The sequence below is a fragment of the Lathamus discolor genome, chromosome 2 (assembly GCF_037157495.1).
Source record: "Lathamus discolor isolate bLatDis1 chromosome 2, bLatDis1.hap1, whole genome shotgun sequence".
Taxonomy (NCBI): domain Eukaryota; kingdom Metazoa; phylum Chordata; class Aves; order Psittaciformes; family Psittacidae; genus Lathamus; species Lathamus discolor.
In genome coordinates this window covers 105,587,642-105,612,396 of record NC_088885.1, presented here as the reverse complement: position 1 = coordinate 105,612,396, position 24,755 = coordinate 105,587,642, and the positions used below count along the sequence as shown (strand labels likewise).

General features: G+C 38.5%; 1 protein-coding gene across 1 annotated transcript in view; it reads left to right on the top strand.

Annotated features, from left to right (window-relative positions):
* Positions 1-24,755, top strand: part of CEP192 (centrosomal protein 192) — a 79,383-nt gene that overhangs the window by 10,604 nt on the left and 44,024 nt on the right. The window contains exons 9-26 of the mRNA XM_065669137.1: positions 1,674-1,857; positions 2,506-2,573; positions 4,834-5,259; positions 5,715-5,948; positions 6,952-7,074; positions 8,732-8,886; positions 10,391-10,437; positions 11,792-11,924; positions 12,851-13,005; positions 15,119-15,259; positions 15,538-15,874; positions 16,241-16,381; positions 18,758-18,822; positions 18,904-19,095; positions 20,046-20,169; positions 22,138-22,268; positions 22,759-23,782; positions 23,890-24,016. Coding sequence (XP_065525209.1) covers positions 1,674-1,857; positions 2,506-2,573; positions 4,834-5,259; positions 5,715-5,948; positions 6,952-7,074; positions 8,732-8,886; positions 10,391-10,437; positions 11,792-11,924; positions 12,851-13,005; positions 15,119-15,259; positions 15,538-15,874; positions 16,241-16,381; positions 18,758-18,822; positions 18,904-19,095; positions 20,046-20,169; positions 22,138-22,268; positions 22,759-23,782; positions 23,890-24,016 — 3,807 coding nt within the window. The remainder of the gene's footprint in view (positions 1-1,673; positions 1,858-2,505; positions 2,574-4,833; positions 5,260-5,714; positions 5,949-6,951; positions 7,075-8,731; positions 8,887-10,390; positions 10,438-11,791; positions 11,925-12,850; positions 13,006-15,118; positions 15,260-15,537; positions 15,875-16,240; positions 16,382-18,757; positions 18,823-18,903; positions 19,096-20,045; positions 20,170-22,137; positions 22,269-22,758; positions 23,783-23,889; positions 24,017-24,755) is intronic.

The following is a 24,755-nucleotide window of genomic DNA, read 5'->3' as shown; positions in this document are numbered from 1 at the left end:
GTATTATGTCCTTTTTAACAGAAAGCAGAGCTGATACCAAGCTAACTGGAGTAACTTTGGTGTTTTGCTGCTTGTTGCATGCACACAGGAATGGAAACCGAACTCCTTTTTCCCCTCCCCAACGCCGTTTGACCTCTCCCAAGACACCAGCACCTGCTAACTACTAAATGCTATTCAGAAAGCCTTTTTAAAACACCTCATGTACGTTTTTTGTACTAGGCTGTACAGTTTGATACTGTTGGAACTCCTGATAGAAAAATACATGGAGAGGCTTCTTGTTTGGGAAAAAAACCCACAACCAAGCAACCCAAACCCAAAGCTTCCATCTAAACTTTTTTTTTCGAAGCTTGTAAAATTTAAAAGGCTAGTTCATAACTAAAAAATTAGAATTTTTGTCCTTGATTGGGATGGGAGGAGGGAAGTAACTATTAAAGTAATTTTTGTTAAAATTGTTTTGAGAAATGATCTGTTTTGCATTTCATAGTGTTCAGCATTTGATTAAGATTCCTAAACATGACAAGTTTGTAACTGCTATGTAATATATGCAACTGTTAGTTTGAAAGGATTAAGAAAATTGTGTTTTGACAACTGTACAGATGGTAGCTTTTAATAGTTTGGTATTGCTTCATTTGTACCTTAGTATGACTTCAAATAAATGTTCTGTAAGTACTGTCATACTTTCTTTATCCTAAGTACTCTTTCTGATATGTATTTGTACATTCCTATGGTAGTAATTCCATGGAGTAACTGCAGTTCTCTAAACATAGTATCCTAAAAAACGCAAACACTTGAGCCATACAAAGACCGAAACCAAAATGCAGCTTTTTCTGAATTGCCCCATAATTTCATTAATCATACAGCTGTTCCTTTATGTACATCTGCAGAACGGTAAACAAGACAGAAAACATCTGTAGGTATAAGATGTAGTTATACTAAAATTCACGAGTATTACGGGTAAGTTCTAATAAAAACAACAGAAAAATAACATGAAATGGCAGAATTCCAAGTCTTGCATTCACCAAGAATCTGAAATTTCCTCTGAGGATTTTGCAGAATATGTAAATACATGCAAAGACTGTATCTCACTGAAAGTAGTTATTCTCTGTAAATGTATATTATAAAATTTAAAGTATTGTAAAACCAACGTTTTTACATCTATCCAGAAGTGCTGTGAAGTTAATCTGAATTAGATGCATATGCAGAAAATGTACCTAGACAATATTTAATGTATACTTTGTGTTGCAAATGAAGCGTTACTAAAAGCTCTGTTACGAAATCACAGGAGTTACGGGAGAATGAAAGCCTGTTCATAGCTGTGCTACACCATCCTTTTGATTTCCAAAGCAATCTGCTCTGCATAAATGTATACTAGGGTTATTATGATGGTATTTTTTTTCTATGAATTTCAGTGGGAAAAGACTGTATTATTTTCCTTTAAAGAACAGTTTCCAGATTTGTCTTGTTTTGAATTACAAGCCTTGATTTCTGCTATTATGTTCTATTGGTTTTGGCATGGATATATACTAAAGCCTTTTGGTTTTTGGTTTTATTTTTTCCAGCATGTGTTCTCCCCTTTGGTTCTCCTTGTATTTACTACCTTTCTCTTTTTCTTGTTTTGTTTTTGTTTGTTTTGTTTTTGTTTTGGTGTTTTGTTCCTTTCTTAATTGTTTCAGGTATTTCTTTCCCCCTCTGGATTCCCCACGGGCTGGATCGAGATGGTCCAGTCATGCCCAGCTCCTTCCTCCTCCTCCTCTGATAGAGCACTCTTGCGATGCTGACACTGCCAACCTCCAGTATCCTCACCCTCGCAGACGATGTGTATCTCGGCCTCTTAATCTATTACCTGAGAATGAAGGGGTTTAACATGTTACTTTAAACTCTGAAGGGCCTTATTCTGGTGTTTGTGAATGCTTCCATTTCTAGCTGCCTTCGTATTTCTTCTCATGTACAGAAGATTTTAAAAAAACTTGGGGACTTTGTGCATGTTTTGCAAACCAAAGTACAATGTTTGGACCATGTTAGTTATGTATCAAAGGAACATTTTGATCTGTACCCTTTGAACTATGGCAACACATACAAACAGAATTAGCCATGAGCTATTTATGGAGTAGCTGACTTCATGTGCCTGTTTGGTTTTTTTTCTTTTTTTTTTTTTTTATTCAGCTCAGTATGGGTTGATTTTTTTTTTTCCTTTTTGTATATTGCACCAACAAATGTGAAATGTATTCATAGATTCTCACAATTAAACATGCCTTCAAGAAATTCTTGAGAACTAAAGGATGATAACTGGATCACCTCACAAAAGCAAAACCGTTCCTGTGTATACTGCAGCAAAATAATTTGGAGTGTTTGGTTACTTAAAAATTTTCCATCTTGCTGTATAAATATTTAAATTTTATAATTGTGATTGACTAATAAAGTTATTCTAAAAGGTCTTTATTAGCATGCTTTTTCTTGCAATAGGTTTTTTTGGTTTTGTTTTTTGGTTTTGCTTTTTTTTAACAGGCTTCTGATCAAGATTTTTTGATTCAGGTGCCTATTCTCACAGCTTTGCTGTCAGGAAGTCATCTGGCGTTTGTATATGCAGTTGCATATAACATTTTTCTGCCACAGGGTGTGCTCTGACTTTGCTCATGGGTGTGTTGAAGATGTGCAGGTACTACTAGAGGAGTTGGATTTCGAATTACCTCATCATTCTTTTCCAGTGATTGAATAATTCACTTTGGACATTGTGTAGAAATAGTACTAATATAAAAGATGCCTTTTTTTGATGTGTCAGCACAGGAGCTGCGAGTCAGTGTGATGGCATTGCCTAAAGGTTTGGCTGCCACAAGACAAATGGGAGGATGAAACTGGACAGCAACTACATGGTATGGCTGGGGAGTAGCATTACTGTGCAGGCTGAAATTACTGAGCTTGTTCAGCAGATCGTAGCGGGAGGAGGCATAAAGGTGGGCTCTCTGTAGTAGAAATCCAAAGTATAATACTGTGTTTTAATGTGCTTCAACACACATGGGAACAGGTTGCCCAGAGAAGTTGTGGCTGCCCCATCCAAGGCCAGGTTTTGTCTTAAACCTTTAAAAGGTCACTTCCTCCGTTCAATACAGCAATTGATCTTCTTACTGCACTTGTCCAGTAAAAAAAATGGTGTTCCTTCCTAAGCAACCACCAAGAAAAGCAAGGTGGTTGTGACTATATATGCTGCCGTTTCACAATGGTAAAAGTTTGTGCTATGAGACCCTACAGTGTATGTTGGGTGTACCTCCATTACTGCAGTGTAACAAAAAAAAACCAGGAAAATCTGTTCAAAGACAAGTTTTTACATATTCTTGATGTATATGCCAGATCAAAAAAGGGAAAGATTCCTGCTTGCCTTTCTTCCCCCTCCTTTAAATTTACTTCCGTTACTCCTTCAGAGCCCAGAATAACCTGTTACGATAATAATAAAAAACTGCAAAAAGTTAGATTTAATGATTTGTTTATAGTTAGTTCAACACAGTCACGTTATTTTCCTCTCTGCTGAACATGATGGATTCCAGTCACAATTCTTAATAACGGAAACATTCTGTTACAGTCCCAGTGAAAACAAGTCCCATTCCCAACAGACTGGCCAAGTAGCTTAACTTCAGCAATTGAACTTAGGCTGCTTTTGTGGCTGGTGCTTGCCATTCCCCTGCCTGCCATTTTTCACTGATGTCTGTCCAAACTAGGACTTGTCACTCCATGCTCATCTCTGCTTCCTCAAACTCACACTTCCCTCTTGCTCCCATGACTCCAGATTGTGAACTGTATTTCTGTGTAGGACCTGGGCCCTTGAACACAAACAGCAGAACCATTAGAAGGGAGGGAGACTATAGAAGGGCTTAGAAAGGGATGATTACAGCAGGTACTTGCAGTACTTTAAATTCATCTCGCATTCCGTGAGGCTGCTGTCCCTCTTCTGAAAGAAGATATACAACATTATGCTGTATATGTTAGGTGTTCGGAGCACATCTCAGCTTGAAATTCCAGGACTACAAGTTTTTGGGTCTTGTAGTAGTCAGGAGGTGGCTTCTCTTTTTTTGGCGTTTTTTTAACTTTTTTAAAAATTATTTTTTGCTTTAAACATATTTGAACACAGTATGAAGTTCTGATGGCATTGAATGTGTGGCTTTTTACTTTCATTCGAGCTTTATGCAATCTCCATCCCAGGAATACAGCTGTAGAAGTGAACTGTAAAAACGTCATGGAGTAACACTGAATTTGATTCGGGTCTTTTGGAGTCATCATACGTATATACGTGTATGTTTGTTTGGAAGGCATCTTCTCATACTCTACTTTAAACAGCACATTTATGGTTCAAAACAGAAATAAATTTTTCCATGTACTGTATATAAATGTATATTGCTCAGACTCATCTAAATGACTCGTATTGCAACAATAGGATAGGGAATAGTAATACAAACAGCACCATTCATATATATAACAAAAATAATATTTAGTCAGATTTACTTCCGTTTCGCACGGCGGCGCGCTGACCCGGGGCGGCCGGGTAGCCACCACCGGCAGCACACCTCAGCAGCCGCAGCTCCCCCGGAACACTCCGAGCTGCCGCTGCGGGATTCGAACCTCCCCGCTCAGTAAGCGAACACCTGAAATGACCGCTCCCTTCCGCCGGCCCGCCCGCCCGGGCGCTACCACAGCACTACCAGTATCCCGGCCAACCTCCCAGCCTCCCTCCTGACGGACAGCCGGGGGGGCGGAGCCGCGGGCCCCTCTCCCAATCAGCATCGCTCTCTCTCGTCTGTCTCGTTCTCTCTCCAACGGCTGATCGCCGCCTGCGGTTGGGGCTAGCCCATTGGCTGGGAGCTGGGAGGGCGGGAAGGCAGGCGGGCGGGGCTCGCGCGCGCGGGCCCGGGGGAAGTTTCGGCGGGGCGCGCGGCGGCGCTGCGCACGCGCCCAGCGCGCGGGGAGGGGGCGGCGGGCGCGCGGCTGTGTGTGCCGCGCGCCAGGGGCGCCGCCGCTGGGGGGCGCTGAGCGGGACGGCGCGTGCGGAGAGGGGCGCGGGCGTTTGAAGTTTGTGGCGGTTGGGCCGCCGGGCCGGCCCCGCAGGCGAGTGGCGGCGGGGCGCGGGCAGGGGAGCGGGCCGGGGGGGAAAAGCGGTCCCCGGCCTCGAGCCGCCCCTCTTGCCCGCTTGCGCGGCGGAGACTGGCGGCGGCGGCACCCCCGTCTCAGGCGGAGCTGTTGCGGCGCTCCGGGCCGCGGCGCGGGGTGCAGGAGGTGGGGGGGGTGGTGGTGGCCAAGGGACCGCTGAGGCGGGGGGAGGGCCCGCGCCTTCCGTGTTGGGGTCTGCCGCGTTTTGGTGCCGCCTGCCAAGCGGCGGCCCCAGGTGATGGCGTCACAGAGCGTGTCGCTGCCCAGGTGGTCGCTGCTGTGGAAATGGAGGAGGGGTGTCTCGGTCTGAGCAGCTTTACAAACTAAGTACAGGTTGGCACGTCTTGGAGCGTCGGTACCCTTAACTTGCAGGAGTACTGCTCCTTTTAGAAAGCCCAAGGCAGTTGTAAAACTCTGCCCCCTAAACGGCTTGGTAGGAGAGGATTGGAAGTGATTTTCGAGCGCGCTTGTGGATAAAAGTGGGGTGATTGCCAAGGACCGCTGGCTGTGATGTACAACGTATTTTTGACAGCACTGCTGTGGCTTGTGTAACTGTACAGTTGTTTTGTTCCTTCTTTCAGATGCTGCTGGAGCGGGGCTGATCATGTTTCCAGGCAGAGTGCTATTTTAAGCAACTTGTGCAGGATGATGGAAAACTTCAGAAATATTGCCGATGAGACATTTCCAAGCTTCTTGGGCCATTCACTGAATAGCAGTGCAAGTGTCATTCTTGAAAATGTTACTATTTCCTCAAACCCTGGCTTGCCTGTTGCAGCTTCAACTGTTGCCAGGAGTAAAACAGGCTGTGACAACAGGTGAGACTGTCAGTTAATACTGATTGATAATATAAAAAAACCCAGTTGACTGGTTTGAAACATGAAGTTGTGGCTGCCTCATCCCTGTCAGTGTTCAAGGCCAGGCCGGATGAGGCTTGGAGCAACTTGGTCTAGTGGAAGGTGTCCCTGCCTGTGGCAGGGGATTGGAACTGGATGATCCCTAAGGTCTCTTCCAACCCAAGCTGTTCTATGATTTAACTTGATAGATGATAAAACTACTTACTAATCAGTAGCACACTAATCAGCAAACACAGGATTGACTGTATTAGCAGTGAAGAATCTGCATTAAATTCATAACTCATACTTTTATTGACTTGCCCTTTCAAAGAGTAACTTAGTTTCTGGACTAATGAGATAATAATCAGGTTTCTTTTTACTGGACTCATCATCTTAGTATATTCAAGTTTGAAGTTACGTAGAGAGTAATATATTTTTTACGTATGTGCTCTCTTAACTCTATTAACTTTTCATTTAGCTTACCTGAATCTGACTAATTTTAGATGGGGTAATGTGAGAACTAGTGTTATGGACATGAATTGAAGGTTAACACAATTTAGAATGATTTCTTTAGCAAGGAGTAGAGCGAAGAGTAACAGTTAGAAGCCTTTGCTCATTTAAGTGCTGTCCTGTGACTTAACAAGAACTAAAATCAGACTTTTGTACCATGACTTTCCAGAAGTGTGTGTTCCAAATGGGATAGTATTAGCCACTAAAAATCATCATGTGATATTTCTCTAAAGAAAGAAGACTGAAGAGAGGATCCTTCTCCTTTCTACAGGAGACTGGAGAGGGTCATTCTGGATACATATTTATACCTGTAAATACAGATTGTCTAGAAAATGCTAAAATATCCAAATAATTGAACTTATAGGAGATGGGTGGCCATTGATAGGTTTGTTTGTTTTTTCTCTGGTTCTTTGAAAACAGGAGCAACGCGTATTAAAGTGATTCTGTTGTGTATTTTTCCTCCCCACCTTTACAGGCTTTCTGATATCTCTGCATCCTATTTAGAAGGGAAACCATCTCCTCCATTAGGATCGCCTCACAGTAGTCAGTCAGATCCTGAGCCAGTGGGGAAATTTGCCCTCAGCTTTTGGGATGACATGTAAGTGAGATAGTTAAAATCTAATTCTCTTCTGAAATGCACATACTAGTATGTGATTTATATGTACTATAAGCTAATTATGGAATACTTCAGAATTTAATTGCCCACTTCACCAGCAGCTTCTGTTGGCCTTTTGATGCAGTAGGTGGAGAGCTCCGCTGTGTATTAGCCTGTTAGCTTATAGTGTTTGGCAGCTTGGGCAGCTTTTCCTACTAAACTAGCTCCTCCATGACTTCTGAAGGGGGATAGTGGCAAACTGTGTGGAAGCATCCTGTGCAGCACTACCCCTTAACCTGCACAGCCCTACATTAACATTGTGCTGCTGTTTAATTGACTAATTTGGTTTCATGTATATGATAGGAATGAATCTTTAGAAGTGATTTTTTTTTTTTTTTATTTGTTTTGTTGTCACACTAAGTAAAAATTGACTGACTTGAATCTGGCTTGTCTTTACCTAGTTTACATTACATAATGTAGAATTAAGCTGATGGTTCTGGTTCATGTCATGTGTGTGAATAATAGTTTACACTGATTTAAATCTATTCCAGCTAAGTGTAATGTAGTTTGCATACAGTAAGGAGCATCAATTCCTATTAAATATACCTTCCTTGTTGCTTTGGTGATTGCTATTTCTTTGCAAGTAACTAATGTTAGTGAAATAGTTTAGAGAGCATTGCTGATTGGTGGAAGTATTGGAAGCTCTTCGTAGGTTATTCTAACCAAGGTCAAATTTGTTATTGTTGTAGTAGAAAATGCTATGTGTGTTTTTCTCACTGAGCAAATTGTACTGTAGGCAGTATGTTCCTGTAAAAACAAAGAATGTGAGATTTTGGAGAAGGAGTCAATGTCTTGATTGTACTCAAGACGAAAAAACCAAACATGGAATGATTGCACTTTGAACTTTCAAAGGTTAGCAGTGTTCAAGGCCAGGTTGGACAGAGCCTTGGGCGCCATGGTCTAGTGTGAGGCATCCCTACTCATTGCAGGGGGGTTGGAACTAACAGATCTTAAGGTCCTTTCCAGCCCAGACCATTCTGTGATCTAAAATATTAAATCAAAAGTGTGGTTTCCTCAGAATAGAATTTTAACATCTTGCATGATAAGCTTATATGCCTGTGTGGAAGTCCCATGAAACCAGAAGTGAAAGAAATTTCCCACAGAATTATAAAAGCTGTTATTTAATTTCAGTAAATCATGTTGTTTATGATTTATTCCCTCATTTAATGTTACAAAAGGTGTGCTGGTATTGTGGAATTATGAAAGTCTTGTCCAGGGTCTGACTTGCTCTCAAACGGATTATGGAACTTGCCCACAATAGACCTTTTTCTCCTTTACACTCTTCCGTCTTTTTGCAGAAATGAAGAAGAAAGGAAGAAACAGAAAAAGTAGAGAGGCATATGTCACTAAATTTCCTCATTTGTTTCACACTTTATATTGTGAAAGTGAAGCCCTTGTAATCTTGGTGTTTATTCCTTTATTGTAAGATGACAGGTAATATGTCTGTAGAATCTTTATTAGTAGGAAAAGCTGAATTCCTAGATGCAAAGCCAATTAAATTGGAGAATTTATCAAATCTTTATGTCTAGAGATGCTGTATGCTAATGTTGCTCTATATGTCTTGCTGAGTGACTTTTCTTTGACATAATTCTCTTTCTAGGGAAGTTGCTACACAAGTTGAAGAACCTCAGCCAACTTCCATTAATTTGAAAAAGTCCGACTCAATACACAGAGGGCAAGATCAGAATGTCATTGAGCATTTGAATCGCAGTCAAGGTACTTCACTTGAGGTGTTGCCACTTGAACAATCGAAAGGTATTAAAATTGGAGAAAAATCATGTCATTTGCTTTTTATGCTATAGGTGTCTTCCCTTGACCTGTTCACTGTTTCATGGAATACTGTAAATGGGCTTTGAAAAAGAATCTCTTGGAATTGAACAAACTGAAAACAGAGAAAGCTTGTGGGTGACCTTGTGTTCCTAGATTTCTTCCCAAACTTTGTACCTAAAGTACAAAGCTAGATAGGAAGCTGGTGAAAATAGTGTTTGCTATAAAATACTAGAATGCTAGTAGGAATCTGAATTAATTTCAGCAACTTTACTTGTGGAAAATGTGCAAGTTGTTTTCTGCCCCTTTCAGCAGGAGTAAGGCTATGAGATTATATTTTAACTGTCTCTTTTCTTGCCCTATTCCAACCTGTAGTAGATTTTTAACTGCAGCTGTAGAAGCTGGAAACATTTTCCTAGTGACATGATGCATGAAAAAAGTAGTTTAGAATACTTGCTGTGAAAACTGTTTTTTGAAGTAGAGTATTGGAAGCAATATAATATTCTGTAACTTACTTTGAAAGTGTAGCTATTGATATTAAACTTGTTTGGGTTTTTTTGCTAATGCTGGTTCTGTGATTAAATACTGCATGTTTCTTAAAATTTAGTAAATATACTTAGTAAATATATACTTTTAGTCATTACCCTTTTCTAAGCTTTATCTAAATATTTGTGTAGGTTTTCATGAGGTGAGTATATTAATAATTTAATAGAGAATGTGTTCAGTTAGAAAGTACTATGGCTTGTAATATAAATGGGCCCCTATAAAATACAGTTCTAACAGTGATGTGTGGTTTCAGTCACTTATGGTAGTCTTGAAGAAGTGGTAGTAACTATGGCAACAAAAATCATGATGCTTTGGAAAACAGTCTGCCCAGTTTTGATAGTGCCTGATTTTATTTAGTTAATTGGTTTTAACTTTCTTGTTTATTCAACATTTAGAGTTCTAGTTTGGAAATTACTTTTTATTCCCATCTATTACTTAAAAATAATAAGCCTTTTTTGCTAGAATCTGTATGTGCATACTTAAAATGATCTGTCTTGTGGGGCTCACAATCGGCTTATGGGTGGTTATAACACAAAGATGAGTGGAAGCTGCTTACAAGTTATCCAAAAAAAGAACTGGCCCAGTAAGTGAAGTGCAACAGTGGAACTGAACACTTTTTCCTACCTCTGCTAATTCAATCTGGAACTACTTTCTTTTCAGCACTGTTGTAGAAATCCCTAAGGCAGTTATTGTCTTTCATAATTTTTACAGTTCTAGTGCTGATGAAGCCCTGCCTTGTTAATTACTCCCAGATACTTTAGATCACTGTTAGAAGAACATGTAAACTTACGTATCATGCTAACGTGTATGTTTTCGGGGTATTTTTATGGTGTATGACAAGACCTTTTAAGGTGTTTGGTCTGCTGTTGTCTAGAATAGTTAGCATCTAGTAGTATAACATAAGAACATAATAAAATACTGCTTACACCACATTCTTTTGTTTCAGATCTGTCAACTGGAATTTACTTCCTTCCAGACAATAAGAATAACAAGGTGAAAGCTTTTCTAAATGCAGTGAAATTAAAGGTTTTCTAATGTTAGTCATGTAATTGACTTAAGTCTGTGAGAGGAGGAGGGAGGGAATGGAAGCGTGTTTACTGTCTTATGTCGTGTATCCCTCAAATATGTAACAGTGCCGAATGTGTCATGCCTCCCTTCGCCTCGTTTTGCAGTTCACTTAACATAATTAGTACCATGGGAGCATGACTCCACCTAATCTTTCTCAGTTCTGAGAACTGTTGTTTGCTTCTAGCCTCTGTTGTCTTGTAATCCTTTATCAGGACCTTACATTTTATCCCCATTGTAGTTTAGCCTAATGAAAAGCCTTTTGGAATGCTTTTGGAAACTGAAGTAGACAGTATCAACCTGATTTGACTTGCCCCTGTACTTGTTAATTAGTTTGAGGAGTATTAGTTCAGGTGTCCTCATCATTAAAACCTACACTGTTTGTAGTAGAAGAGCACAGTCTTCCTCCTGCCTCTGTGTATGGTGTGTGTGTTTACCCCACAGCTAACAAATAGCTACAGGTATCAGCAGGTAGGACTATACTTTGGCTGTTTTTATCTACAGTGTGTAGAGAAGCTGACAATTATGGGCACAGATACAAGGCAGACAGGAATGGGAGATCTCATGGCGCTTATAGAAACATGCTTCAAGCCAGATGCTGTCCAATATGTACTCCTTAATTTGTCAGCTGGTATTTGCTAAATTGATTTAGTTCTCTTCCATTTGATTTTTCTAGGGGCCACAGTGGGCAATGAGTTGCAGTTGAATGCTCACAGGCTGTCATCTGAAAACCATAATTCAAGTTCCTCTCAAATTCTTTACTTTCTGAACTTTGACTTTTTTGATGTCTGTCAAAGATGAGGTGTTTAGTACAAAGAACGTGAGAGTAAATCTGAAGCAGATATTATGTTGTGCTGTTTTTAAAATCATTCAGGTATATAAAAGATACAATATTTACAGTTAGCTCGTTTCAGCTGAAACTCTACTTTTTAAGCAATTTAGTATGCTCATTTGAAGAAGCAGTGTTTTAACAGCACAGGAAAGTATTGAGAGTTGTCTGTGCTTTTAAGTTGGGATTGCAGTTTAATAAAGGGGGGAGTAAACTCTTTAATGCAATGGTTTAGTACTTTTTTGAGGTCTTTTAAGTTTGGTGTCATTGGGATGCTTTTTCCCTCTTTCTCCTTTATGATCCCGATATTTCTTGCTGTTCCCATTCTGGAAGGTAGCAGGCAAAAGTCCATTGGAACTAGAATATTTGCTGGGATGAGTTAGTTGTTATTAACTGAATTTATACAGTAGCTAGTAACTCACAGTAACATTTCTGTATGGATGCTTTTCACAGGTTGATCCATCTGAACCATCTGAAAAACTGGGACAAGGTGGAATCTCAAGTGATCACCTTAGCAATAGCCTTTCAAGTTTTTTGGAAAATGAGAAACTCGCCTCTTTTGGAAGCTCCGAAGAAGATTCCACTGGTAAGCGTGTTTATAGCTCTGGGTAGCTGAATCTGGTTTTGGCTTAATGTTATTGCATACTGGAGAAGAAAGGTATTGTTTTACTGAAATATTTAATACAGGGTTATGCTTGATCAGAAACTAGTATTAAGGATATTAAAACTGTTCACTGGGAAATGAGCTGTTTTAAAATTGTAATAGGAGTAGGTGAGTATGGGATTTGTCAGAGAAGATCACATTTGGAAGTTCAGTCTAAAATAAACATCCATCCTGTTACTGTGAATCAAAAATACAGGTAAAAATGTGAGCATTTGTTTAATGAAGTGGTAACCCTAGCTACAGTTTCAGATTAGATTAATAAACTGTGGTGAAAAACATGTACATGCAGTTAGAATTAACTTTAACGTGAGCTTCAGTTCAGCTGTCTACATGCAGGTGACACCCAAGTTGAAAGTCTAGTTTATGCTCAGGGACAAAAGTGAGAGCTTGAGTTTTGTGTACAAAACAGGAGTTTTGAAGTTTCTCTGCCCTTCCAGTGGCTGCTGCTGGAGGACAAGCATGCTGCTCTTTATTAATGCGCTTGACTTTGCACATAACCTGAGGGATGACAGGGTATGTTCTCAGGTGCACCAAGAATGAGGAAGACAGAATAATAAATAGGTTTACTGCTCTCTTGAGATCAAGCAGCCTTGCATTCAAGTAGAGTTAATGGGAGTTAAAATGCTAGCATATAGTCATCTTGTTTTGCTGTATATCACTAGTCATGGGGTAAGACAATTACATGCTTCTGTGACCCGATTATTTTTACCTGAAAACCATGATAATTCTACTCTGAGTGTATGAGTGAGACTCAGTGTATTAAGCATTATGGAGTTGCTATGAAAGTATGTCAGGTGATATTAAATGTCTGTGAAAGGTGGACAGGATATTTTCTTCTCTTCCCATAGATGGTGATATTGATGATGAAGAGTTCTTTGATAACCAACTAGAAGCCTACTTCGAGCAGCTGATGCAACCAGAAGTGGCAAGAGGAGACACTGATATAGAGAAACTCTCAGAATGCTGTACAGCGCTGAAGCTTTCTGAAAATGGCTTACTTCAAGTAGGTTTAAAGTAAAGTTCAAAGTTCAGCATGTGCAATGGCAATTGACAAACCTGAATACTGTCCAACAGGTAACATGTACAGCAAAGGATCATTTTTGATTTTGAAGTTGGCAAATACAGCTCTTAACCATAAACAGAGTTGTGTGAGTGAGCTTATGACTTTTTCTGTTCACTCTGCAAGGTTTTCCCTAGGGAGGGAAAAAAAGAAAAAGGAAAGAAGTTAGGGAGCTATTTTTGTTTTCCTCTTCCTTGTAGTGCAGTGCTAGCAGCTGATTCACTGCTTGTTACAGAAGGTCTTGCTGTTTATGAGATAAGGTGGAATTAGGCAAGGAGTTGGCTGTCCTAAGAGGCATTAGTCTGGAAGGTCTGCAGCAAAGCTGAAGTTTCCTATTACAGGGTCTTCTTTATTCAAAGGTTTCCCACCCCTGTCTAACCTTGCTCCTCGCACTTCTCTTTGTCCTGTGAATAGCTTTCTTCCTTCTGTTAAGCAGCTCTGTTAGAGATCCATGTGCAGTCAATTCTGTTATTTGATCTTGCAAAGAGGGGAAAAAAATCCTAAACCCACAGAGAGGATTTCTGTCCCTTCTCTGGTATGATGGAGACTTGCCCTCAGAGAAATCCTGTAATTCACATAGCATTAGGAGTATTTCCTTAAAATGGGCTTTTCTGCTGGACTACTTAATACTGCATTTCTTGATCCTTATTATAAAAGTAAAAATTGCTTTTGGAGTTTTGGATTGTTCATGCTGGTCTGAGTTTAGTGTACCTGTGAGGTGTTCTCTTGAATGCTTTAAAGTATAAATGTTTCTTACACACCTTGCTTTCCCCCTAAGTTTCCTCTAAGTAGTGTTTTCTAAAGTGAGAGATGGTAAAATGTTTGTAGATAAGCATTTGGGATCCTCTCAAGTCCACTAAGGGAAATTATGTAATTGGTAACTAATCAGAAGTCTCTACAGCTACCACTGGTTTGCGATGGTATGATTTTAATTTTGGTTACCAGCTTCTGAGTGCAAAGAATTTTTGGTGAAATATAAATCCCCATAGAAAAAGCTTAATACCCATAAAATGCTTGCTTTATCCTGGCCTGTCCAGCCTCAGTAAGCTGATCAGCTTAACTGAAACTGAGGCTATCTTTTGGTCTCATTTGTAACTTGTAATATGCAGGAGATGGGTCTATTGTCTGTGTAGGAATTGCTTAATTTTAGTCTGATGGTTCTGTGATAAAACTATTTTCAGTAGTTTAACTTGTTGCTGTTAGTTATTAGAAGTATAGTTTTAACTGTAACTGATTCTGTTTCATTTTTTGTTTCTGTGACTATTAATGTTACATGCTGGCACTTTTCTGTCATACAACTAGTTTATACAGTCCTTTTAATCACTGGTTTATTACCTTGCATAGCAAGGTCCAAGGTTTTATTGAGCGTATGGCATTACAGAGACTCCTTTTTCCAGGAGAGTAAATAATTTGCTCAAATAATTTGTCACTCTGTGAGCATGACCAGAACGGGGAAGTGTGGTTGACTTATATGGTTAAATCGACTGTAGCTTTTGAAATCTCCAAAATTTCCCAGCTGATATCAGAGTTTCCAAGCTGTGGGAAGTGATATGTTAACCCTATAGAAGTAGTCTGATTGCTGATCTGTGGCTGTATGTGAAGAAATGGATAGGTGGTTGTTGAAGAGAGCGAATAGCACAGTTCTGCTCTCTGATCTCAGGTCTTCTCTATTTGTGTAAGATGTCCCTGCTTCATGGCCATTGTGTCTGTGTCAGTGGGGTAGGTACAACAGGTTATGAGTAGGATTTGGAGTCATCAACCAGAAGAGGAGGAGGAGTAGTTATGGTGCTCTTGTTAAAGGGAATGAAAGGATGTGATAAGAGTAAGAAGAGATCTTTGTCTTCTTGCTGCGTATGGTCTTGGAGGCAGATGCATGCATGGATTGGCATAGCCAGGAACTATTGTCCTTGGTGGTGCTAGCAGCTAGAAGTGCCTCTGGCAGTGGCACATGAGGAAACAAATAATGACAATCTGTTTACTAGAGATTTTTTTTAACATTGTAAGAACAATTGTTGTGTAATTTTTTTCATTATTTTTGTTCTCTTGTAACTTAAAGGAGAACTTTCAGGTTCCTCACACTTACCAGCCTGTGACAGGACTAGACTCTGGAAATGCTAGTGATGAAGATGCACAAAATCAAGGGATAACTGGATGTCCTGTGCAAAGAGAAATGCTGCCCAGAGCAGTACAGCAACTGGTATGTGATGGAAGTTGTCATTAGAATTTCTGTTTGTCACGGAGAGTAAGACTGTAGAGGATGGCATTGTGTTTGAGAACTCGTTAGAGGTTGAACTAACAACCCAACCTTTCTTACAAAAAAAAAAAAAAAAAGTAAAAATGCCACTATGGTTTTATATATATTTTATATATATTTTTTTGAAATATTTTTCAAACGTAGTTTGTACCTACAACTGTTAGCACAAACAGTTAACAACTGCAGTTCTGACACTTTTCAAATTATCATTGTTTTCTAAGAATTCCATGACTCCTGGACATGTGCTAGAATCCTGTGCTGCTGCTGAGTTGCAATTAGATTCACTTTATCTTCAGTGCAAGGACTGTCATGAAGCTGATGTCTCAGATGTTTTTCCAAAGCAAGAAATACAGTCCTCTCATTGTCAGGCTGCTGCTTCTGATGCTGAAGTACTACACACATCAGGAGGATTTCTGGGGCACCACACCACTCCTGAAGTTCCTAGTGGAAAAGCACCTCAGACAAATGCAACTGAATGTGAAGTCAGTCTTCTCAATACTTACCTGTCTCCAACTGCAGACAGCTGTGAGAACATAAGTTTAACTACAGCAGACAAAGGTTGGTTTTAGATATCTGTATGATTGTGACTAGACTCCATTGCATAGAAAAAGAAATAAAGTCATAAGTTAGGCATTTTCCTTTAGTTGCGCAAGATGGTAGTAAAAACCAATGCAGCATGAAAAAATGCTGACTTGTTTTTATTTAAAAAATACTGACTGTTGTATATTGCACTGAACTGTTATTTATTTGATGATGAAACTAGTTTAAGTTTGTAATTGCAGCAACTTTAGCTATGTTGGTTTGGTTTTTTTGTTTTTAACTTGTTGCTGACTTCTGGCAAGTGAATGCCTTAATCTTAAAAACTTCAAGACTGCCATATTCCTTTTAATTTGAATTAAGTGTGGCATTTGCTATATCTTTCAGATGATGTACCACACAGTGTTGTCTATCAAAACGAGGAAGGCAAATGGGTGACTGATCTTGCATATTACACTTCATTTGATGAAGAACAAGATTTAAATCTGTCTGAAGATGATAAAGTAAATGAGGAGTTCATTACTGGATGTATGTAATCTTCATCCTCTTTAGTTAGCTCTTGTTACCTGTAATAGTGTTAAGCAAACTTTTTTCTTTTTTCACTTTACAAATCAGTATTTGGTGTTGCAAAGCCTCCAGGCTTTAGATACAGCAAATTATTTGAAAGCTGATGTTATAGTTGATAATGATATCATCATTATTAGAAATTATAGCTTCTTTCCAAGTTTCCTGCTCTTCCCATGTTCCTGTGTTTTGTTTTGTTTTGTTTCAGAAAGCATTCTAATATGTGTCACTGGTCCCTATTGTATGAGCAAAAATAAATCCTGTAGTTGTCATTTCCAGAATTTTTCATTTGGATTTTAATCATTATTATCCTTTCAAGAAGAGAAAACAGCAGTCATATTCTGTCTTCCATGATGGTTACAAGACGGGACATAATTGTAAACAAGAAATTACTACAAAATCAACTAGAATGTGCAAAGAGCTGCTGAATTCACTAGGTGGTGGTTTTTTGAGAAGCCCTTGGGAATGTTTTGATGCTGAAAAAATGGTACTGAAAAATGTCGGAGCTTTTAACAAATTCCAGGTCTTTTTGAACCTCTGCTTAAAAGTTGTGCATTTTCCTTAAGCTGTCTCAGACTGATCTTCATGAGTTTGTATGTTTATCATAGAGGCTTGGATAATATGTGCGTAGTGCTGTGGACAAATCAATTCCTTACCAGCAAAATGTCAGATTTAAGCAAAAGTATTTCTCTTAGACTCTAATAGTTTCTGAAGTTTACATAGATATGAATGGGCTAATGTATTCTAAAGACATCCACAGTCCACTCAAGGTTTTTCTTTCTTTCAAAGAGAATGCTGTATTTGTTGCTGTGTAGAGTTGTTTATTTTGAATGAGTAATCAACCAGGGCTGATTGGTTGAAATGTGTTTCAACACCGTAGTGGTTTTCTTCTGGAACAAGCAAATGTGATCCAGTTTGGTAGAAAGTTCTGTATCTACCATGCTAGTAAAGCAGAGTTTCTCCATTATTTTTCAAAAGCCAGGGTATTTCAGATGCTTTTCAGCATATCAGGATTAACCTGAGGGTTGTTAAGTAATTAGAATATTTGACTGTTGTAAATTTTTATAAGGCTTCTTGGCCTGTTCCAGCATGATGGATTTTAAAAGCAATTCTGCTTTTGGGCTGTTTGACTTACTCCTTTATATGGTAGAAGACGTGCTTTCAGACTCAGTATGGTTAGCATTTTTCTGGCTGCTAGTTTGCCTTGTCTGTCTGCAATGCTCAAGTGTGATGCTTGACAGCTGAGAGATTTTATTTGTAGGGACAGAAAGGAAATGTTACATCTGGTGCTTCTGAGTCTCGTTTATGACATATCTATGTCTGTCAGCAAACTGTGTGCACAATGTATTCTTGTACAGAATAGTGCAGGATTGCTCACTTGACAGTTTGGTTCTTCAGGAAGTCTTCAGAGAGCTGTATGGCTTACACAGAAGTTTAAGTAAGAACTGATATTGACTTTGGAGTTCAACTGTATTTAGCAGTCTGTTATTGATAGTGCTAGGTTTACTTTAGGAAATGCGGTTGGATTGCTTGTTAAAGTTGTATTCCAACTTTGTGTCTTTCCTCAGAGTATGCATTGCTACTTCCCATAAGTAGTTTTATGGACAACAGCCATTCTTGACTTATTCCTCCATTTGTCCTATGCCCTCTATGGCTGGGGATGCTGTGTGTATAAGGCCACATATTTTATAAGTTTTGATGGGCTTAATGAGACATTAACACTGAAATAAAGTGGTAGAGCAGTATCTCTTGATCGCTTTTTCACATAATTTTGGCAAAGATATTTTGAAGTGTTCATTGTTCTGTAAATGGTAATTGTGAAGGTAATACAAACATTTGAATTTAAAAGTAGTATTGATTTATTTGCCCTGTTAATTTGCAGATGTATTTCATGAACTGGTACAAACCAGTCTGTTTCTTTTGCTCCAATTCACTATCTTGATGAAAATTTCAAAATCAAATGTATTAAAAGTTTCTTTGGAAGTAACCGTATGATGCTCAATTGTAGCTTGTATGTGTAGCGTAATTTATGAAAAGCTGTAGTTTGGTTTGGAGTTAAGGCTGTAGGATACTTTCATTATTTACCACTAAGTTAGTTAGCTAAATGATTTTACTTTGGCTCCTAGAGATCCAGGGAGTACTGTTTAAAGCCTAATTTAATATGAACACGTTTAACCATAACAGGATGGAATAACTCCTTTTGTGTCCTAAACGGTCTCAGACATAGAATTAGGTATTGCAATATCTGTCCCTCAAAGTGTAGTTTAATGATGCAAAATAATAATAACAGCACATAATAACTTATGCCTTATTTTAATACATGTTCTGTTTGGCTTTAAGCTGAAGCAGCCGCTATGATTGCACAAGACCAGGAAGAATTTGAGAAAGCACACAAACTTGTGCAGGTAAGTTATGATCTCAGTGTAAACAGAGTAGTTCTCTAATTTACTTGTAAATTACAACTTCTGAAATCTCTTTGTCTGCAGGGAGGAAAAGCAGACATTCTAAATGCATCTGAATTAGCAGATACTTCATGGAAATCGGCCAATAGCTGTATTCTGCTGAGAAACTCTGATCCTGATAAAGATGCCAGTTATTTACGGTTGTCTTTGGGGGAGTTCTTTGGTCAGAGATCTGAAGCTCTTGGTTGTCTTGGTGGAGGCAGTGATGTAAAACGGGTATGTATCTTAATATTAAGGTGCAATGCAAGGACAAACAATGCAACAACTACAAAAACAACAACAAAGCACTACTTTGGTTTTCTTTTGTTTTTTTTTGTATGTTGTAATTAATTCATTCTGAGAAATGCTTTTCTGAGTTCACTTGCAAAGGAAATTCTCTATGTGTGACAGGCCTGCGTTGGCTTTTCTTTCCCACTTGGAATTTCTGATGTGAAGGCTGGCTGGTGTTATCAATGAATCTTGATCTTTACCAATTGGTCAGGGTTAGAAAGTACACCATATACACGGTGCACACTGGAGGTCCAGGCAAATGATCCACATAATAGTTGAATGAAATGCTGCTCAGACAGGGGTATTTAAACAGTGAGGGTATCTTTGAATGGCCATCGATAGTTGATGTACTAGTTAGACAAACACCCAACTTCAGTAAAAATATAATTATCTCAACTCTTAACTTACCACATACTTCTGTGTGCTTCTTGCATCTGTCTGATACATGTCTCTTTTCTGCTGTTGATAGACAGTATCTTATCTGTGTTGTAGACCCACAAAAAAAGTGGGAAAGTGTGTACAATGGGAGGAACAAGTCAAACATGCATGTGTAATTCAGTTGTGTCCTGGAGAATTGGTAGGGTTGGCATGTTCTATCCTGGCACATTCAGAGGCTGAGTGGCAGAGCATGTCTCCAGGCAGACACAAAGAGAACATATCTACTTTCTTTTGTCTAACTGGTATAAATAAGTTAATGTATATACTGGAAGTGTATGTATTTGGATTAGGCATTGCCAATGCTGGGAGGCACATGTTACGTTTTAGTGGTATGGTAGCCAAACTCCAGCTGCTGAGGCACTGTGGCTAAAACTGCTTTGCAAGCTCAGTGAGCCTGTTTATTAATGGTTAAATTTACTCATGTTGTATTCCTGGATTTTTTTTTTTTTTTTCCATAGCCATCTTTTGGTTACTACATTACATCTCCGAAGAAAAGGCAGCCTGTTGCTTTGCTAAGGCAGTCTGATTCATCAGGAGATGACTTCAGCCAAGAGATTTCACAATTGTCTGAGGTGTTTCAAGGTAACTGAAGACCAGAACAATCAGCCCTAGACTTTGGTTATAACAGTAGTTAAGAATTACCTGTGTATAGCTATTAAAGACTATGAAGACTAATCTGTGATAGAAAAACTCTAGTTTTCATTTCCCAAATATCTTTTTTTACTGTGAGCACCTCCCCCACCTCTTCCCCCTGAAAAACACAGGACGTAAACAAGTATCAAGTACTGCCCTGAATTATCTTATTTCATGATTTCCAGACACTGGATAACTACCAGTATGTCTTGTAATAGTTTAAGGTCTGTTCAGACTTTTTCTGTTGAAAAAGTTGTATCAATGTGGTACCAAAACCCCAACCACCACCAAAAAAAACCCCAACCAACCCCCAAACCCAAACAAACCAACCACCTAGAAAATTGGGTTGTTTGTTCATATAGATACAGAGGGTACAGGGAAAGAAAAAAAGCAGTTCGGGTTGTAACTGAGCTGACAGTGTGTGCGTAAGCATAGTTTACTTTTTATTCTGCCATCTTTAAAGAACAATAAAAAGTTACACTATCATGATATCTGCTTATTTTAAAGTACTGATTTAGGAGATTGCTCCAAAATTGTATATGCAAAGATCACGACATGTATTTTGGTGTATATATATGCCTATCAACTTAGGATTTTATGTTTAGAAAGGGTGGGTGCATTTTAAAGCATCTCTACTGCTTTTGAGAGAACTGTGGCAATATCAATCTTTGTGAACCTGCTTGTACAGACAGTCCAGTGGCTTAAATACATTTTTGTGTTAGTGAAAAATATCCATCAGGCTTTTATAGAGCCCACTTTGAAACAGTTTTATAGCTGTAATCTTCCTAATGCTGAGACCTTGCAAATATTATAAAGGGTTTCTTAATTATTATTTTAAAAAAATGTTAGTGTACTTAAATTCACTATACAACAATCTAGACTTTTGTCAAAGAATACCAGGAGTTCATTGAGTTTATGACCTCTGTTTGGTTAAATCATAGTTATAATTGTTGCTTTGCATAATAGAAAAATATCCTAATGTGCTCTTCAGTATTTTGTATAAATGCTAGAGAAGGGAGGTGTTTGGGTCACTGTGGCTAAAATATTAATAGTTACTGCCATCTGATTTTAAGTAGTACTGGCAATAATATTCTTTATCAGGAATACCAGTATAGAATTCCTGCTTAAGGAGCAGCAGGTGGAGAGGAAGCTGAGACGTCAGCAACTTGAGAAGGGTGTTACTTAAAATACAAAATATGTCCAAACCCAAATACCTGCCGCAAGAACAAAAATAAAGGGGGGAGAGGGGGGAAGAAAGAAACAAACCCAAACAACTTCTTCCCACCCTCCCAAAACAAATCCAAACTAAAAGTGTTTATTGTTTCATACTTAAATCTCAACCATCAGAGGATCTTTAAAAGTTGGTTTTAGTGTTCTAGGGAGTGCGGATGTTTTCTTTCAAGAGGAACTCATTTGTCAAAATGGTAGCCTCTAGATCTCATATAAGCAATACCTCCTGGTTGGAGTTTGATCTCCTGATCAAGAAGATTGTTTATGGTTTGCTGTTCATCCTAAACATAATCCTTCAAAATCACCAGTCCATTGCTATCTCAGTCAAACAGGATATTGGCTTTACTCAGATTTAACTGTTGTAGTTAACTACTGGAGTTTGGTCTATGTTTATATTATGTTGTAAACATCATTTTATGGAAGTGTTTAGCTTACGCTAATGTGATAAACTGCCTGAAAATCTGAAGAGTATGAGCATGGTATTCATAATGCCATTAATTTTGTGACTTGAATGTAAACTTTGAGTACTGTACAGGAAACGATGCATTTCGATTTGTGCCTCACAGCAACTCTATTTTTTTTTTTTTTTCACAAAAAAAAAAAGGGAGTGTGTGTATCCCAAGAATGCAGATGTTTAGACAATTTCCTTACTGTAAATTAATTTCCTGTCTTTTTCTTTGTTCTTAGGTGACTTAGAAGCACAAACAAAAGAACATGAGAATTCTACCAGCTGTGAGGGTGCGTGGGATAGGATGGATACTGCAGCTGAAATACGTAAAAGCATCACTACGGAAGCTGCTACCAAAACCAGAGCAAAGGTATTTCTAGTATTTTTCTATTAAGTGCAACTGTCAGCTTGAACAAAATCTGAATAACTTCAGTTATTATTGTTTCTTTGGATGTAGATAAATTTGGACTTTGATATCAGCTCACTGCTTTTTATATTGATCAGGTTCTCTGGGAAGTTACTCTGTATTTGGTCATAATAAATTGTCTGCTGTTTGTTCTGATGGGATTTTACTGCACTTTAGGATTTGAAAAGTTTTACAGGAACTAAGGCTTCTGAGCACTCAATCTTTGTTTGATCTTTAAAAGAAACCAAATAAATTTGTGGAGTAGACTTAAAAAATCACAACGAGAATTATGCCTATTGCAGTGTTTCTTTTTAACAGGTGATTAAAAATGCTGCAGCTTGAAACGTTACTATAGTATCATATACCGAAATGCAAAATAATTAAAATTAAATGCAGAAAACGAACCATTAAAAAATCTCTTAATTTGGTGCTTAACTCATTTGCTTTGTTGTAGGATGGAATTCAGAAAGACAAGTTTGAAGACAACCAATCTAATCATTCTGACTCCGTTCTAAGTATTAGCACAATTGCATCTGCTATTGCTAATGCTTCCTCCAGTGCTGATCCTTCCCAATTAGCTGCTATGATGATGGCACTCTCCAATAAAAATAAAAGAACATGTTTTGTTACTGGAATTGTTAAAGAGAAAGTACTTCCTGCTAATCAGACATTATCTAGCCATGTGGACAATAGTGCATTTGATATGGAAAAATACCTCAAAAAAACAGATGAGACTGGACATGAAAGTGAGTGCGAGAGTGTTGTAAAACATGAAGCGTCTGATACGTTCTTACTGGGTAAAGATGAAAATAAGGATATTCTTTCAGAAGACTTCATAAATAATCATAGCAAGCAGCAAGAAATAGAGAAGCAATTTCTGGATTATTTTAATGAAGAAAATGATACTCAGAATTTCTCTAGTCTGTCTGGTGTTCCCAACCGTGAAGATGTGACTGCAAACAGGGATAAGTATTCAGACAAATCGTCAGATTTAGCAAACAGTAAACACTTACAGTTGCTGAATATTGGTCTTAGATCAGATAGGCTCAATACCCAAACCTCACCTACTGGAAATGAAGTACAGGTATGTGGAATTCCTTCAACAGCAGAAATGAAAGTGGCACAGAGAAGTCCACTTCCTTATCAGACCGACAATCTCAGTAGTAGATGTTGTATCAAGGAAGACAGAGAAACAGTAGATCAAGGAATAAATGCTGTTTCTGAGTCATGTAATGATTTGGAGGAGAGAAGTGCAGGAAGTACTTTGTCACTCAGCAACTTAAAACATACCAAGCCATCTAGAAAATGTGTCTCGGTAAGTCCTACAAAAGCATTGCCTACACAGAGACTGAACAGCGATGAAAAGAAGCAAGATGCCAAAATAGAGAAGAGAAACAAAGATGCCAGTATTGCTTGTAATGGGAATACTAAACATGTAACTTTTGAGAAGTTCTCCCCAACTTCTCAGAATAGTACTGGTAAGTAAACCTATTTAAATGTAACCAGATGTTAAGGCTTTTCTTGTCAGTAGGCTTGTTCCCTGTGCTTCAATAAACACCATTATTAAATTCTGTGTATTTACCAGAACATAAACCTGTTGTACCTGAATGTGACCCGCAGTCTTTGGAGGATGAGCAGTGTACCTTCAGACCTTCTACTTCACCACTCATTCACTCTTCTCCTAGTGAGACGTCAGGAACAGCATTTTCAGGGTAAATTCCTTGGTCCAGTTTATGAGAATTATTAATGCTTCATAAGGATTTTTGAGGGGTCATCTTTTAGTTTGAATGTTGTCCTTGATCTCAGTTTATAGAAGATCTTTATTAGGCTAAGACTTCATTCTTTAGACTAAGCTTTCTGTTTGCTTCTATTATGTGTATGGGGAAGCAGTCTTAAGCAATTGTTAACTTTTTATTTTCCTCACTGGCCTGATGAGGCACAGATGCTGTATGGGTACATTGATGCTTCTGCTGAAGATTCAAGCATACAAAATACTCAGCCTCTTAGATACGTTGGATACTTAAACCTTTGTGTTGATAGAGCTATGAAATTCCGTACATATTAATTGTTGTTCTAGTGTAATTTATCTTTTACAAATAAAGCTATTTAGTTGGGGCTTATGCTGTTAATTGTAACAAAGCTTGATGCTGTATAGATCAACTAAGATGTGCTTTTTAAGGTTATAACTATTTCACTCTATTTCTCTGCTTGTTGTGAGAGAGGATGGGTAGAAATATTTGTACTGCATTTGACCTCTTCATATTTTAAAATGGCCATTTGTGCCTAAGATCTAAGGCTTTCTTAGTGATGGAAAGGGCAATATTACTTAAATGAGCTCCCATAACAATAAGTGGTATATAAATGATAAGTTTACAACTAAGTTGATTATATAGTTGTAAACATATAAACATGGCCAGTAACCAGTGACTAAATACTTTTTTCTAAGAAGAG